The 13,637-nt window shown below is 39.2% G+C and overlaps 1 protein-coding gene across 1 annotated transcript in view; it reads right to left on the bottom strand.

The window, feature by feature from the left end:
• The window catches only part of PARD3 (par-3 family cell polarity regulator), an 844,345-nt gene that overhangs the window by 215,451 nt on the left and 615,257 nt on the right, over positions 1–13,637 (bottom strand). Inside the window, exon 21 of the mRNA XM_019507949.1 lies at positions 11,052–11,162. Coding sequence (XP_019363494.1) covers positions 11,052–11,162 — 111 coding nt within the window. The remainder of the gene's footprint in view (positions 1–11,051; positions 11,163–13,637) is intronic.

Genomic DNA, 13,637 nt, shown 5'->3' with positions numbered 1-13,637 from the left:
TTGTTGAGCCTTTTCTTCCATTTGGGATCTTCACCTTGCTGAATACTAGTGATACTAGGGAGCAGAATGTGATACTTATGGGTAGACTCTTGAGTCCTAGAGCAACTCTGTTATCCATCTAGCTGCTACCATATGCAAGTATTTCAGTTGTTAAAGTTCCCCATCCAAATACACAATATAAGAGATTCAGTTATTCATAGGCATCTCAGGTAGCAGGCATCTTAGGTAGTTACAACATTGTCTCACTAGCCTCCTCAGAGTAATGTCCACAGATATATGAGATTCTAACTCCAGTACAAATACCTATCTCACTAGGTTGGGAGTGCCTATACTACCATGCGATCAGCATACTGAATATCAAAAGCAGCATAATCCAGAAGCTGGAAAATGAACTAAATTTGCAATGGCAAAAAAATGGCTCTAGGATAGAGGGGGAAAAACCCACTGCTACCAGTGAGGCAAAGGTTATACAAAAAAATCCCGTAAGCCTAAGAAAGCAAGCACACAAAAATATACACAGATTCTGCTTTGTGTATCTATTATTATCTACCAAAATTCATTCAAAAAATATGCCTTGGCAGAATGACACATCTGAACACTGAAATACAGAGCAGAAAAGCTATGGCATGGCAAGGCACTAGCTGAGCCATGTAATTTGAACCCTATTAAAGCAACTGTATCCTGTAACTATTTACAAATGAAAAGTTACACCTGCATTTGGGATGGGGCTCTCACTGAATGTTGTGAATAGGCTATCAGGTATCCTTCTGATTATTCAGGTAATTGCTACTGTCCTTAAGAATTAGAATAAACATGGTGTTTAAGTGCTGTTAGCTACAAAGTGTTAGGCTCCCGTTGTGCAGCCTAGAGGATTTTATGGGTTTTCATTGAGACTCAATTCAATAGCAATAAACACAGTTTCATTACTGAATATATTGAAATGGCTCTTCTTGTTTTTTAAACAGGTATTTGGTATTATAAGTGTATAGCAATTCTATTGCCTCTGCAATAGTTCAGCATAACTGGGGAGACATAATGCCATTTTCCCTTAAAAATTCTCTACAGATTTCTACTGTTACATTTTTAATGCAATCTTGATCTGAATCTAAGTGGCTAACAGAGATGGGTAGGTGCATTAAGCTATTATGCTTCCTCGGCTAATAGATAAAATAGACCTTTAAATGTAATGATCTACTAATATCTGCACTGCAAGAGGTATAGAATAGGTACAGAATATAGAAAACTAAGTATTTTATTTTAAAAACTGTCTTTATGCCACAAAGCCCAAAATGTATGCACCTACTGATGTCAATAGTTATACTATTACAGACATCTAGAGTAGCAGGAATGGACCCAAGAAATTAGCCAAAGATCAGTCTTTTTATGCCATACTTTTTCTGTTTTCTTTTAAAAAAGTACTGCCGTTGATTCATTTTTATAAATTGTACTACACCTATTCATTTAGATGCATGACTATCAAAATAATACAATGCTATCAGTGGAGGATTTCATGATGAAATTAATTTATCACTCACATACATACTACTTCTCTCAGATCCATAGAAATGAGACATTTGTATGCAATTCTGGCATATTTTAATTAATTTTTTTACAAACTGTGATCCAAGATGTCAGAAAAAAATTGCTATGGGTCATACTTCTATGGAAAATATTTGATTGAAAGTCTATTGTAGATACAAATGTAGTGGTCATTGTAAATGGGGGTAAAAGGAAGTAAAAGCAGTATTAATTTAATCCAAATAAAAAAAACAAAACTTAAAGGCTGAACCTGCCTATTGTAAGTTATGTAACATGTCCAAACAGAAATGCTGTTTGTAATAAAATATATAGCTTTTTTTTTCTGAATGTAGGATAAACCTCTTTTAGGAAAATACTTTGCACAGGGGAAAAAATGTAGGTGTTTTCCAAATTAATAAAAATATTATGGTCTCCCTGGGAAATCTGGGAAGACATCAGGAGAGTGTACTGCTCTTGAACCCCTACTACATCTCAAGCTTTAACAGTTCCAGATGGCCTTTAATTGCAAGATGACCCTTGCTCTATTCTTTTATTATGACCTTTCAGTTCACAAATTACGTGTAGGATACTGTTGTCTTGCTTTCTTCTCAAAAGTAAGATAGAAACTTAACAGTAAATGCCATCTCTTATTAGTCCAGCATCCGAATGATGCAAGAGCCAGTTATTCCCATCACTATCAGCAATCAGGAAAAACGTATTTTGTTTTTTCAACACCAACATTTTTTTCTCTACAGAAAACTAATATTTATTTGCGTGTATTTTTTTCATGTGTTAACTTTTGTAAACACATGGCCAACTAAAACAGACTACAGTACATAACACTCATTTAGAGTATTTAAGATGCTGTTATGAAAAAATGCTGTGATGGTTTGGCATGTGATTCGATATTTTGTTATTAGTGTTTACTATGTGAGCATTGTTGCTAGGAAATCATAAACATTTACATAGTTTTTAACAATTATTTGTCTTTTCCATTATCACAAATGAAGCTATACTGAACTTGCATGGAAAAAAATATTAAATAAATCTAATGTACTAAATAAAGTAATAAGGTTAATTTCTTCCCTGCTGTCACTAAATTCATGTTAGCAGTCTCTCGTCAGCTTGACATCAATTAATGATTTTAATTCCAGACTCTTGTCACAGTGCTCACCACCCTTTCGTCTAATTAAAATGGATGATGCACGATGAAGGGAAAACACAAGACTTCTGTTCCTGTTATAACATTTCTATTCATTAGTATACTTTTACAACAAAAGGCTCGTAGTTTTAATGGTACCAAAGCTAGATGACGAGAAGGTTATTATATGTTGAAGATTTGGCTCTTATACCCTCAGGAAATACATAATACAGGAAAGAGTACTGGGGTCAAACGACCCCAGCAAGGTGATTGTCCAGCCTTGTCTTAAAGACTCCCAGGGTAGGAGCCAGCACCACTTCGCTTGGAAGTTGGTTCCAGATCCTAGCCGCCCTGACAGTGAAGTAGCGCCTCCTAATGTCTAGCCTAAATCTATCCTCTGCCAGCTTGTGACCGTTATTTCTAGTCACTCCTGGTAGTACTCGGGGGAACATTCCCCCAATGCCTGCTGGTCCCCCCTGACTAGTTTGTAACAAGCCACTAGTACTCCAGCTGCAGCCTGACCAGTGTCGCATAGAGGGGGAGGATCACCTCCCTGGACCTGCCTGAGATGCATCTGTGGATGCACGACAAGGTGTGGTTGGCCTTCCTGACTGCATCCCCACACTGCCGGCCCATGTTCATCTTGGAGTCAACGATGACTCCAAGATCCTTTTCTGCCTCTGCACTGACAAGGAGGGAGTTCCCCAGCCTTTGTACAAAGTGTTGCTTTCAAAATTTAGGAAATATTCCTACATAGATCAAGCACTAAAAGTATAATATTGTTTATCCAAACTTTAAAATCTATAAAAAACTGGATACCATAACAAAAGCACTTAAAAATCTGTTTTGGAATGGGTCTGTGGAAAATATATGGCACCCTTCTCTATATACAGACAAATGTTTACTTGTTATGCTTTCCATAACTTACAGTTTTCTATAAAGCGGATAAACTGTGACAATAGTTATCTTAAGTAGCAGTATTTGTTGTAGATAAAATCTTCCTCAGTGCATGCTTTCTAAATCTTCTTTTTCAGAGTGTTATATGCATCAAGGTGTTAAAATTCACTCTGGGATGAAACTTGGTCTGCAGCATTGTGACAAGGGAGTTTCCAGTTACGAACACCAGCACACCATAACATCAGTTTACAACTGCTGTCAAGGTAATTTTGATGTACTACAGTACAGAGAATTTCTGAAAAAATATTCCAGTTTTCCTAGTCACTCTCTAAATCCTTGTTTCTGTTTAAGTACACTGAAGACTAACTGTCTTCAGCTTTGGAAAGGTAGATCAGTATCCAATACATTTAAAACATAATAGATGGATTTTATTGATTTGAAGTTTTTAAGGTCAATTTGGTCCATTTTCATCACCTAGTCTGATTTGCACCAAAGAAGATTTGTTCCACATGAATTACAGGAGCAGCAGAACACCATACAGTAGTGGAGAATAATCTTCAGATCCCAAATAACCATGTCCACATTCTGAGAGAAAAATATTTTAAAAACAGAAAAACTTGTCATCTATTTAGGCAAGACACACAAAAGACCAAATGTCCGGAGCTCCCCCTTCTGGTCCTGCAGTTGCCCTTGACTGACACTTCCCAGAGAGGAACTGGTGCCATTGGTAGTAATGTTTTTGCAGACAACGATACAAACAACTATGTAAATTTGGTCTCACTTGTAAACCAGGCATCCAAAAAGGATCACTGTTTTCCAAAATAAAAAGTAACAGATCTAGTAAGAGGAGTTTTATTTTCCAGGAAATATCCATCACATGTGCTCTCTCACACAAGTCCGTGTGTGTGCACACGTGCACACACAATGCATTATTCATAGCTATAAAAAATTATTCAAGTAAAATTTTGTAACACCCTTCTTAGAACACCGAGGAAGGCTTACTGCAGCCTTCTTTCCAATATCAAACAAATACTTATTCTCACTAGTCTCTCATTTGCAAAACTCTGCCCGTTTTCATAATAAATATCCTGTCCTGGACCCTCTCTCTTAACAAATCAGCTGTTATGCACTCTTCAACTACATTTTTCTTTAATCTGCAACCTAGATTACCACCACTAAACAATTTTTCCAGATATGGAACATCTATTTTTCCCCTAATAGCACACTCACCCCCATCCTGCACATCCCAGCCTGCTGAACATTAGAAAGGATTGCACTTTTTAATGTGGAAGTAAAGTGTTAAACACCAGAATCATTAAAAAAAAACTTTTGGATTTAAAATCTATTTGCATTTGTATAACTTCAGAACTTTTGTTTGACAAGTGGAATTAGGAAAATGAATGGGGTATAAAAACTGTCTAAATAGTTTTTGGTTTACCAATGAGGAAGTAATGCAGTATCAAGTTTTAAAATTTACTAACAACTTACAGTAACCCACAGATGCATGACAAGTTAATCCAATATCTTACTGCAGTAACCAGTTCAATAAAATATTGTATAGGTTCAATGATCTTTCAAGATGAGATGATGGACTCACAGCTAGATTAAAGCATAAGTGCTATCCACCATATATTTAGGACAAATTACTTCCAATCATGGTTGCATTAGAATTTAAGCTTTTAAGAAAAAAAGGTATTATCATGGGAAATACAGCTATATTAGCTGTTATAAATATTTTATATACCTCTATTCAGTTTCTCTTATTCAGGCCCCATGCTACTACATGGATATAAAGAGTTAACAGTTGTGAGTGTGTGAGGATAATGGCTATTCCTCTCCAGGAAGGCAGGCCTAAATCATACAGGTGTTTAGATCTGCAGTTGCTCAAGTCAAAGGGAGGGCTCTGCCTAAACAAAGACTTCTGATGTGATAATGAATCTTCCTCTAAGTGCACAGAGAGGAAGTATATAAAAGGCCCATGAGAAGGACAGGAAGAAACAAGAGTTACAGTCTAGCTGATCAAGGAAATCTGTCTCCAGCAAGGGGTGCAGACTAGAACTAGAAAACAAAACTAGCATGGAGGAGAGGAGGCAAAGAGGAATTGGGAGCTGCCTGAAATACAGTGACAAAGACTCAGACGACTCTTTGGGGGGCTGGGGGTGGTGACTGAGGCAGGTGATGTGTTTAGGTCTGTGTGTAGGCATGTTTTTTCATAGATCTGCATTTTTCAGATGTGTCTTTGTAGGTGTAGGTCCAGTTTAGAAGTGTTTGTACCAAGTCCGTTGCTTCCTTTAGCCAGTAAAGTCCTTGAAGCACAAAGCACAAAATATAATCCCAAGATACTTGTATAGTGGCAGTCCAGAGGGGGAGTGCATATATTTTCGGAGATCTATGGATCTAGAAATGACCTTATGTCTTAAGGCAAGTAAGGTATCATGTGCAGAGGGGGGGAATGATGGCACATGTTGAGGGGCAGTTTCTGAATTTTGCCCAGACTTGGTGAACCTTTAGGCTCTTGCAATACATCAGCCTGATGAACACTACTCCTGGTTACACAAAAAAGTTTGAAAAGTGACCTACAGATATCCAACACAGCAGTGTCTGAAACTTGAAATGGCTCTGAGATGGATGAATGATGCCATATATCTCTGGAACATTAAATCTAAGAAAGTGTCTGGGGAGGATACCTCGAAAGTGCTAGAGGAAGCTGGAGAAAAGAAATTATCTGAATGCAGCTTGCTGATCCAAAAGGATACACTTGGAGGCAACTGTCTCTCTGGGCACTGACAGATGAGCAGCTCCCCTCTCCAACTCATGGTGCTTCACAGAAAGTGCAATGAGTTAAAGCAACCCCCCCGACCCGACCCAACACACTTTCATTCACCTGTTTTAGGGAGCGGCAAGAGAAATCGAGCTCCAGTTTGGAGTTGATCCAGCAGAGGAGCCTGCCAGCAGCCTTCTTCCCTTAGGCTTGCCTCCACCTCACAAATCCAGGTCTGTCTGCAGGAAGGGATCAGGAAGGAGCTGCAGGCTGGGGTTTACCCAGCCTGAGCTGGAAGGGGTGGAAGGTGGCAGGGGGAAATCCAATTCACCCACTCCCTCTCCAGCTCAGGTTAGGCAAACCCCAGCCCATAGCTCCCTTTCCTCCTCCCTTCTCTTCCCTCCCTTCCTGCAGACAGCACCAGGGGCAGGGCTGAGCTGCATCAGTCGGCCCTGATCTCGCACAGGGATTGACAGAAGTTCCCTAAGGAGCTCCGCTTTGGAGTGCCTTCATCTGATCCCTCATCAGATGAGGGCTAATTTGTTGTGCAATCAGTCACTTTTAAAGTTCTCTGCAGCCATCTGTGCATGTCATGGCACAGCTTTAGGCACTTTCAGGAGGCTGATCACATGACAAATGTCACATCTTTCAGTGCCTGCTAGGAGAGAAGGAAATCTCCTACTACCCTTGATGCAAGAAAAAGGGCCCACCCCATGCTGCTGTCCTGTCCTCTGTGGGGACAAGAGAGACTTCATTGATACCATTACTCCAAGTATTTCCAATTCAGGTCAGGGCCACAGTATGGTGTGCAGGTACAGACTGGCCCCATGTTATGATGTGCTGAGAGCCCAGTATTCCCAACAGACCCAATTCTGACTTCAGTTCCATGCGTGTAAATCCAAGGTAACTCCTTTGCATCCAGTCTTTAGTGGCAATGCCATCCAGGGTGGCAAGCTTGATAAAACTTGCAACCCAAGCAGGCTGGGTCTGCTAGTCACTGCTTGAGTGAGATTCATAGACAACATTATCTCCCCTTCCCAGGGCAAACCAGTGCTCCAGAATGGTGACATGCAGCACTGGGCTGCTGGATATCGTGTCAATCTTGGACCCTGGCAACTTGTGGTCAGTCAATATTCTACAGCAATATTTATAAAAGGGGTAGATGTCCCTAACAGATCCAGTTTATTTACTAAACAGTCCAGTTTACTGAAAAAGCCCCCGTATTCTCAATTGGACAATTTAGTTCCTAAACTGACTTGTTCTGTTGCTGGTAAACACACATGAGAGTTGGCTAAAGAGATATTTGCTTTTTCAGAAGAATTATTATTACTCTTGTATTTATAAATTACAGTTTTTATCCATTTCAATCAGTGGCAAATTCAAGCACATTAATTTACTTATTTGTCTTTTAATCAATATGAACACAATACTTTCAAGAGTTTAAGCAAAAAAATACTGTTGTAAGCACAATACTATTAAAATTAGAAAGACAGGGTATAATAATTTTATAAAATTGTAGGCATGATTGATTTTTTAATGGACTACTCACTTGTTCTCTGACCCTTAAGGATTTTTGTTCCAAGCCTCTTTATACATAGTAAATTCATTAAATCCAACCTAGTTCCCAAAAGTATTGCATCATTATAAGTATAGAGCATCAAATACTGAGTAAAACAGAGTAACTGAATTGTGCCATTGAAAATACAATGAAAGTTAAAATAGCAGCCATTAGGAGCCAGCACTATTTGGCCAGAAACATGTTATTATTTTCTAATAATTGTTTTTTAGACTTTTGGTTAATTTGTGAGAGCAATGAACATTATTATAATGCATCAGATGTACTTTAGAAAATGAAAATCTCTGCCAACTGACTAAAAATTTGCAATATCAATGGATTGAGGCATCACCTGAATGTAAACAGAAGAAAAGACCTAGCTCACTTTGGCTGCTCTATTATCACTATTTATCAGTAGGACAGATCACTGTCCCAAGGAACTTACAATGTAGTTTTAAACATGACACAATGGGTGGAACACATACAATGAAGTCAACCGATACGAAGTGGGAGGAAGCACATGACAGCATCATCTTCCCATTGTTATCCAGTTCTGGAACGTGCATGTGTTGTGGGTTTAAAGGACCTGCATGACAACATCATCTTCCCAATGCTAGTTAGTTTTGGAATGCACGCATATTGTGGGTTCAAATAAATATATTAATTCCTTTTTGGCAAAAGACATGAGAAATTAAGACATATAGGAGGGAGGTGGGAGTTTTGTGGTGGACGAAGAATGTTCCTCACATAAGGACTACATACGTTGAATTGTACTGCAAACCACATGCTCTCAAATAAGACATGCATCTTGCTTTTGGGGAAGCAGAATGAAGAAGAAAGATTTTTCCTATGTTATGGCAGCACAGAGCAGGAAACAAACAGTATCTTCAGCTCACTCCTCATCCTTTTTCTGTTCAGGCAAAAGCTACAGTTTTACCTTTTCATAGCTGAACTGTCAGCAGCTCTCGGCTATTCAGCCAAAAGCTGAAAGTGTAGCTGCTGCTAATGACTGGACTCCATGACCAGGTGCAGGATTTTGAAAAGACTTAAAAACAGTCTGCAGGGCTGTGAAGCAGGAGAGAGACCAGCTAACAGCAAAATTCCCAAAGAAAGAATAGCTTGATTAGTGGAACTTCAGGACCATTGAAAAGGAGAGGGGGTCATTAACACAAGTGAAGTGAAGAGCAATTTTCAGGAATCCGGTAGATTGTAATAAGTCACAAACTCAAATTATTCTATCATAGGTGCCTACATAGAAATTCCACTGTTGCTGCAGGGCAGTTGGTTTTAAAGTTTGGATGCAGCCGGAATCAAAGTAGGATGGGACCACATTAATGCACCTCCCTTGGGTCTGCCCCTGGTAGACCCTGCCTCTTTCTCCATGCAGCTGCTAAAGGAAAGAGACAGGAAGGAAGCAACAGCCATATCCACGCTTCTACTTTGGGCAGAAAAATCAGCTTCCCTATGTAAGATATGCACCTGAATTTTGGAAGGTTAATTTTGGGGGGAAAGCTAAGTGTGGTATGTATGTAAATATGGTAAATAATTGTACAGTGGTACAAGAGCATCCAATTTGCATGATCCGTCTTCTCTCATGACATGCAGATTCTATAGTCCTACCAATATTAGCTAGAGAGAGTGCACATTTTTCTCATACAAAAAATAAATTGTGGGCATCATGCAGAGATTTCAACGTTCAGCTTTGTTCTTAAATGTGCATATACACAAATGCAAACATATATATAAATGCATACTTTGTCACACCCTTCCAGTTCGAAAGTTCCCTTTACTATTTCATATGCAAGACTAATCATTTGAAGCCCACTCCCTCCCCCACCCCACCCCCAGACAAAAAAAGAAAAAAAAAAAGGAAAAGTAAAAACTCAAGAAGGTGCTTAATGTTCTGCTTTTTAATGTTGTCAGTACAAAGATTTTAAATAGACCAGCCATGGGTAAAGAAAAATTGAAAGCCATGAGTCAGGCTACCTCTACTAGAAATGGGAAACCAGTGATAATTTGACACTTAAAACTCTGCCCACAGTCCAGTCCAATATACCTTTTGCAAACCAAAGACCAAATATAGAATTCAAAGACTTCAATGCCAGAGAGACAATTATCGTAAGTTATTTTGATCTCCTGCAAAATGCTGGCCATAAAATTTCTCCCAATGTGTCCTATCATACATCATGCCTTCAGTTGTGGTTTAGCTGTATCATCTCTTTTAAAAGCACAGACAGCCCTCACTCCATTCCTATGCAAATTGTTTCAGTGGTTACATTACCCTCACTGGTAAAACTGTCTGAATTTGTCTAGTGCCAACTTTGAGCCAATACATCTTGCTCTCCTTGTATCTATTAGACTGAACAACTTTCTAGTCTCCGAAATCTTCTTCCATGGAGCCACTTATCGAGTGAGCAAGTAATTTCCTAATCTCTCTGGATTTGATCTTAACTAAAATAATTAAGAGATAAGACAGCCTAGGCCTAGAGTCACTGGGACTGCAACCAGCGGGGTGAAATCGAGATGGAAAATATTAACTTGCCCAAAATACTGAAGAGCATGACACACAAATAAAACGCAGGCTTGTAACATCAAGGGAAGAGGAGTGGAAGGCAAAAACAGAGGTATTCATCACACTTTTTTTTTTTTTCTTTTTTTATGATTAACAGTTTAATGTACACATCACTCTAGGACAACAAAAACAGACTGAACTCCAGTGACAAATTTATTTGGAATGATCAAATTTAAAATTCCTGTTTCAGAACAGCATAATAGCAACTAACAATAAACTAGATAGGAAATGACTGAGGGAAAGATACAAAATGTATTTCAAATTTATACGAATATTTGTTCTCTGAAAATGTCTATGAAAGCAATTATTGTATGTCTTGCACAAATAATGAAATTTATCATTTCATGTGCCTTAGGAAAGAAATAATTATACAGCCACTCCTGATTTTGGAAAACATATTGAGCATAGGCCAGGGAAAAAGTGTGGCTTCCTAGGTTTCCAGTTTCCTCTTATTTCTTCCTATGATGTTAACCATATAAGCGTATCCAATATTTGGGCAACTTCATCAATGAAAACTGTATGGCAAGTGAAGGTAAACTCTTTAGTTTAAAAACAACCAAAAAAGAAAACTCTCTCCATCAAGGTTTAAGCAAATACTGAAGTCTACCTCTCCTGTTCTTGCTTCATTCGTATTCTCTCCTCTTCTGAAGTGAGGGCTTCCTGCACTTTTATTTTACCAGTTTTCTCAATCTTGTCATCTTTGCGATGTTTGCCAAACCTGTTAATAACACAAAAAATTCTATCTTGTAAATTGAACACACACATTTTTCCTATAGTAGTGCTCTCATTGCAGGAGCTGCTGCTGAAAACCAGGGGAGACTGCTAAGACTGCTGAATCTCAATGTTTATCAGCTATAGCTGCTTGATTGTTTTGTTTTCCTTTAGCACTCATAAAGGTTAATTGTTCTGTAAACACTTCAGCTATTTTTTTCTGTAAGCATTTCTGGGTTATTACTTTTAAATGGTCAACCAATGTTTTTAAAATTACTCAACACTATGACTGCTCTGTTTATGTTAGCCCTCCCTCAATTACTAACTGTAAAAGACAAAAAAAAGTCTTATCTCTTTAATAGTGCTCGATAAGCAGTATTGTCCAAGTCACCCCATAGTAGCAGCTGCACTGGATATATTGGGAAGAATTCAAAATGGTAGTTTGAACCTCTAAAGCACCAAATGGTTTGCAGCCGTGTTACCTGTAGAACTGCCCTTCTTATGAATATGCGAATGCAAGTAAAATCAGTGAAGATCCTTAATTTGAGCTTTCCCTGCTGCTCTAGAGGAGGAAGAGGGCCTCTCAAAAAGGGTTTCTCAGTTTTGGAAGTCCTTTCCCCTACTTTGTCACCCAGATCTCTTCACATTTGTTAAGGTTCTAGGCATCTTGCAGAGTTCATTATTTTCTTCCATACATTTGGGGAAGAAAACTGGCTGAAAACTGGCTGATGGTGGAAACATGTATTTATTATTAGGACAAGTGTGAGCTATTAGTTATTTTATACCCTTGTAGATGGAACAACATCTTCTACACACTGAAATAATTAAATACACAAAAATGCCTCAAGTTTTCGAGATTAAGACCACAACTCTCTGGATGGCTTAAAGTACAAGGATAATATCTACATATCTAGTAAGCATATTGTGTTTATCACATCAAAGGCTCTTAGATTATTTTTTCATCAAATGCTCTGCTGAAACTGATGAAAGCAGATTGCCACTCATGGCACTATTCACTCAGAAGTTCACATCAAAAGTAAAATGGAAGTACTAACAACGTGCAAAGTAGACCCAGACCACTGAAACAACGTGGTCTAGGCATAATGCTTACAAATGCAAGAACACAAACTCAAAGCTCTTTAAACAATTTACATTAACTGGTCAGAGGAGACCAGCAGACGCTTAGAACATCTTTTCCTCCTTTGCACCTTTAACAGAAAGCCACTGTGTAGACTGAAGACATAAGGCACAGTGACCTCATCGAAAGATTAATCTATGGCCACTCAGTCAACAGAAAATATTATATAAGGCAGCCAAATTAATGGATCGTAGGGGCAGCTGTTAAAATACATGCGGGAAAGGAGGAATATGAAAGTCTTGAAGTACATGGGTGTTGTCCATCTTTCCCAGAATGCTGATTTCCTAAGTAACCCAGGCATATAAAAATCACATCGCTCATTAATAATTGTTTGGAAAGGAAAAGAAAGGACTTGACAGCGCTGAAGAACAGGATACACAAAAATGAGACATGACAGCAATTGCAATCTCTGGTTGTATACTGTGACAGCTGCTTTATGTATCATTTTTATAAATAAAATTCAATCAGTTGCTACAAATACCTGGATAGTCCTTTAAAAATATTCCCCTGTTTATTTAATAAATAGCACATTAATAATTCAGTATTAGTTGCACCACTTAACACGGTGAAAATTACTTATCTGACACGAGGATCTTCATCCCAATTCTAGATCCAAAACACCTGGTAAAAAGGAGCAATGTGGTATAAAGGGGCCCTAAAAATCAGGTGCCTGGCAAACATTCATTTAGTGGTATGATGGAATCTGTTTCCCAATCGCAACAAGCACACCTCCAGCCATACCACATGTACATGGGATTGGGGATCAGATCCCAACTGTGCCACTACTAGTGGTCAGTGCAGGGGAAAGTCTGGGTTCATGATCCTGGGCTCCTACTGCACCAGCAAGTTGAAAGCCAGGTGCCTACAACCTGGTGTGGACTAGCACATTCTAGGGCTGGAAATGATAATCATCCGATTATCTGGTGTGCGAAGCGGGCCCTATTTGATTTGCATTTGGATTTGGCCCAAATCAGGGACAGCGATTCGATTAATTGATTTGGATCACTGTCCCTGATTCGATTTGGTCAAATCTGAAACTGAGGATTCAATGCCGATTCAGAGAATCAGTGATTCGTACACAGACACAGCTTTAAAAGGTTTTTCTACATATCTTGAGGTAGCAGGCACAGCTTGTGAAGGCTGCGGTGCTGGGGCACATGGGGCGTCCCACAGGAGTGCGAGGGGCCCTCCATGTGCTCCGCAGCAAACCAGGAAGTGGACCAGAAGCACTTCTGGGTCTGCTGGGGAGCGTGCTGTGGTGGGGCCCCTGTGCCTCCCCAGCTTGGTGATCAGTCACAGGGGGACCCCGGGTGCCCCCCACCAGACCCAGGAGGCACCAGTCAC

This window comes from Gavialis gangeticus, unplaced genomic scaffold (assembly GCF_001723915.1).
Source record: "Gavialis gangeticus isolate Ggan-Ray unplaced genomic scaffold, GavGan_comp1, whole genome shotgun sequence".
In the NCBI taxonomy this organism is placed as follows: Eukaryota; Metazoa; Chordata; order Crocodylia; family Gavialidae; genus Gavialis; species Gavialis gangeticus.
Note: the sequence above shows the minus strand (reverse complement) of the source record. Positions and strands in the feature narration are given on the sequence as shown.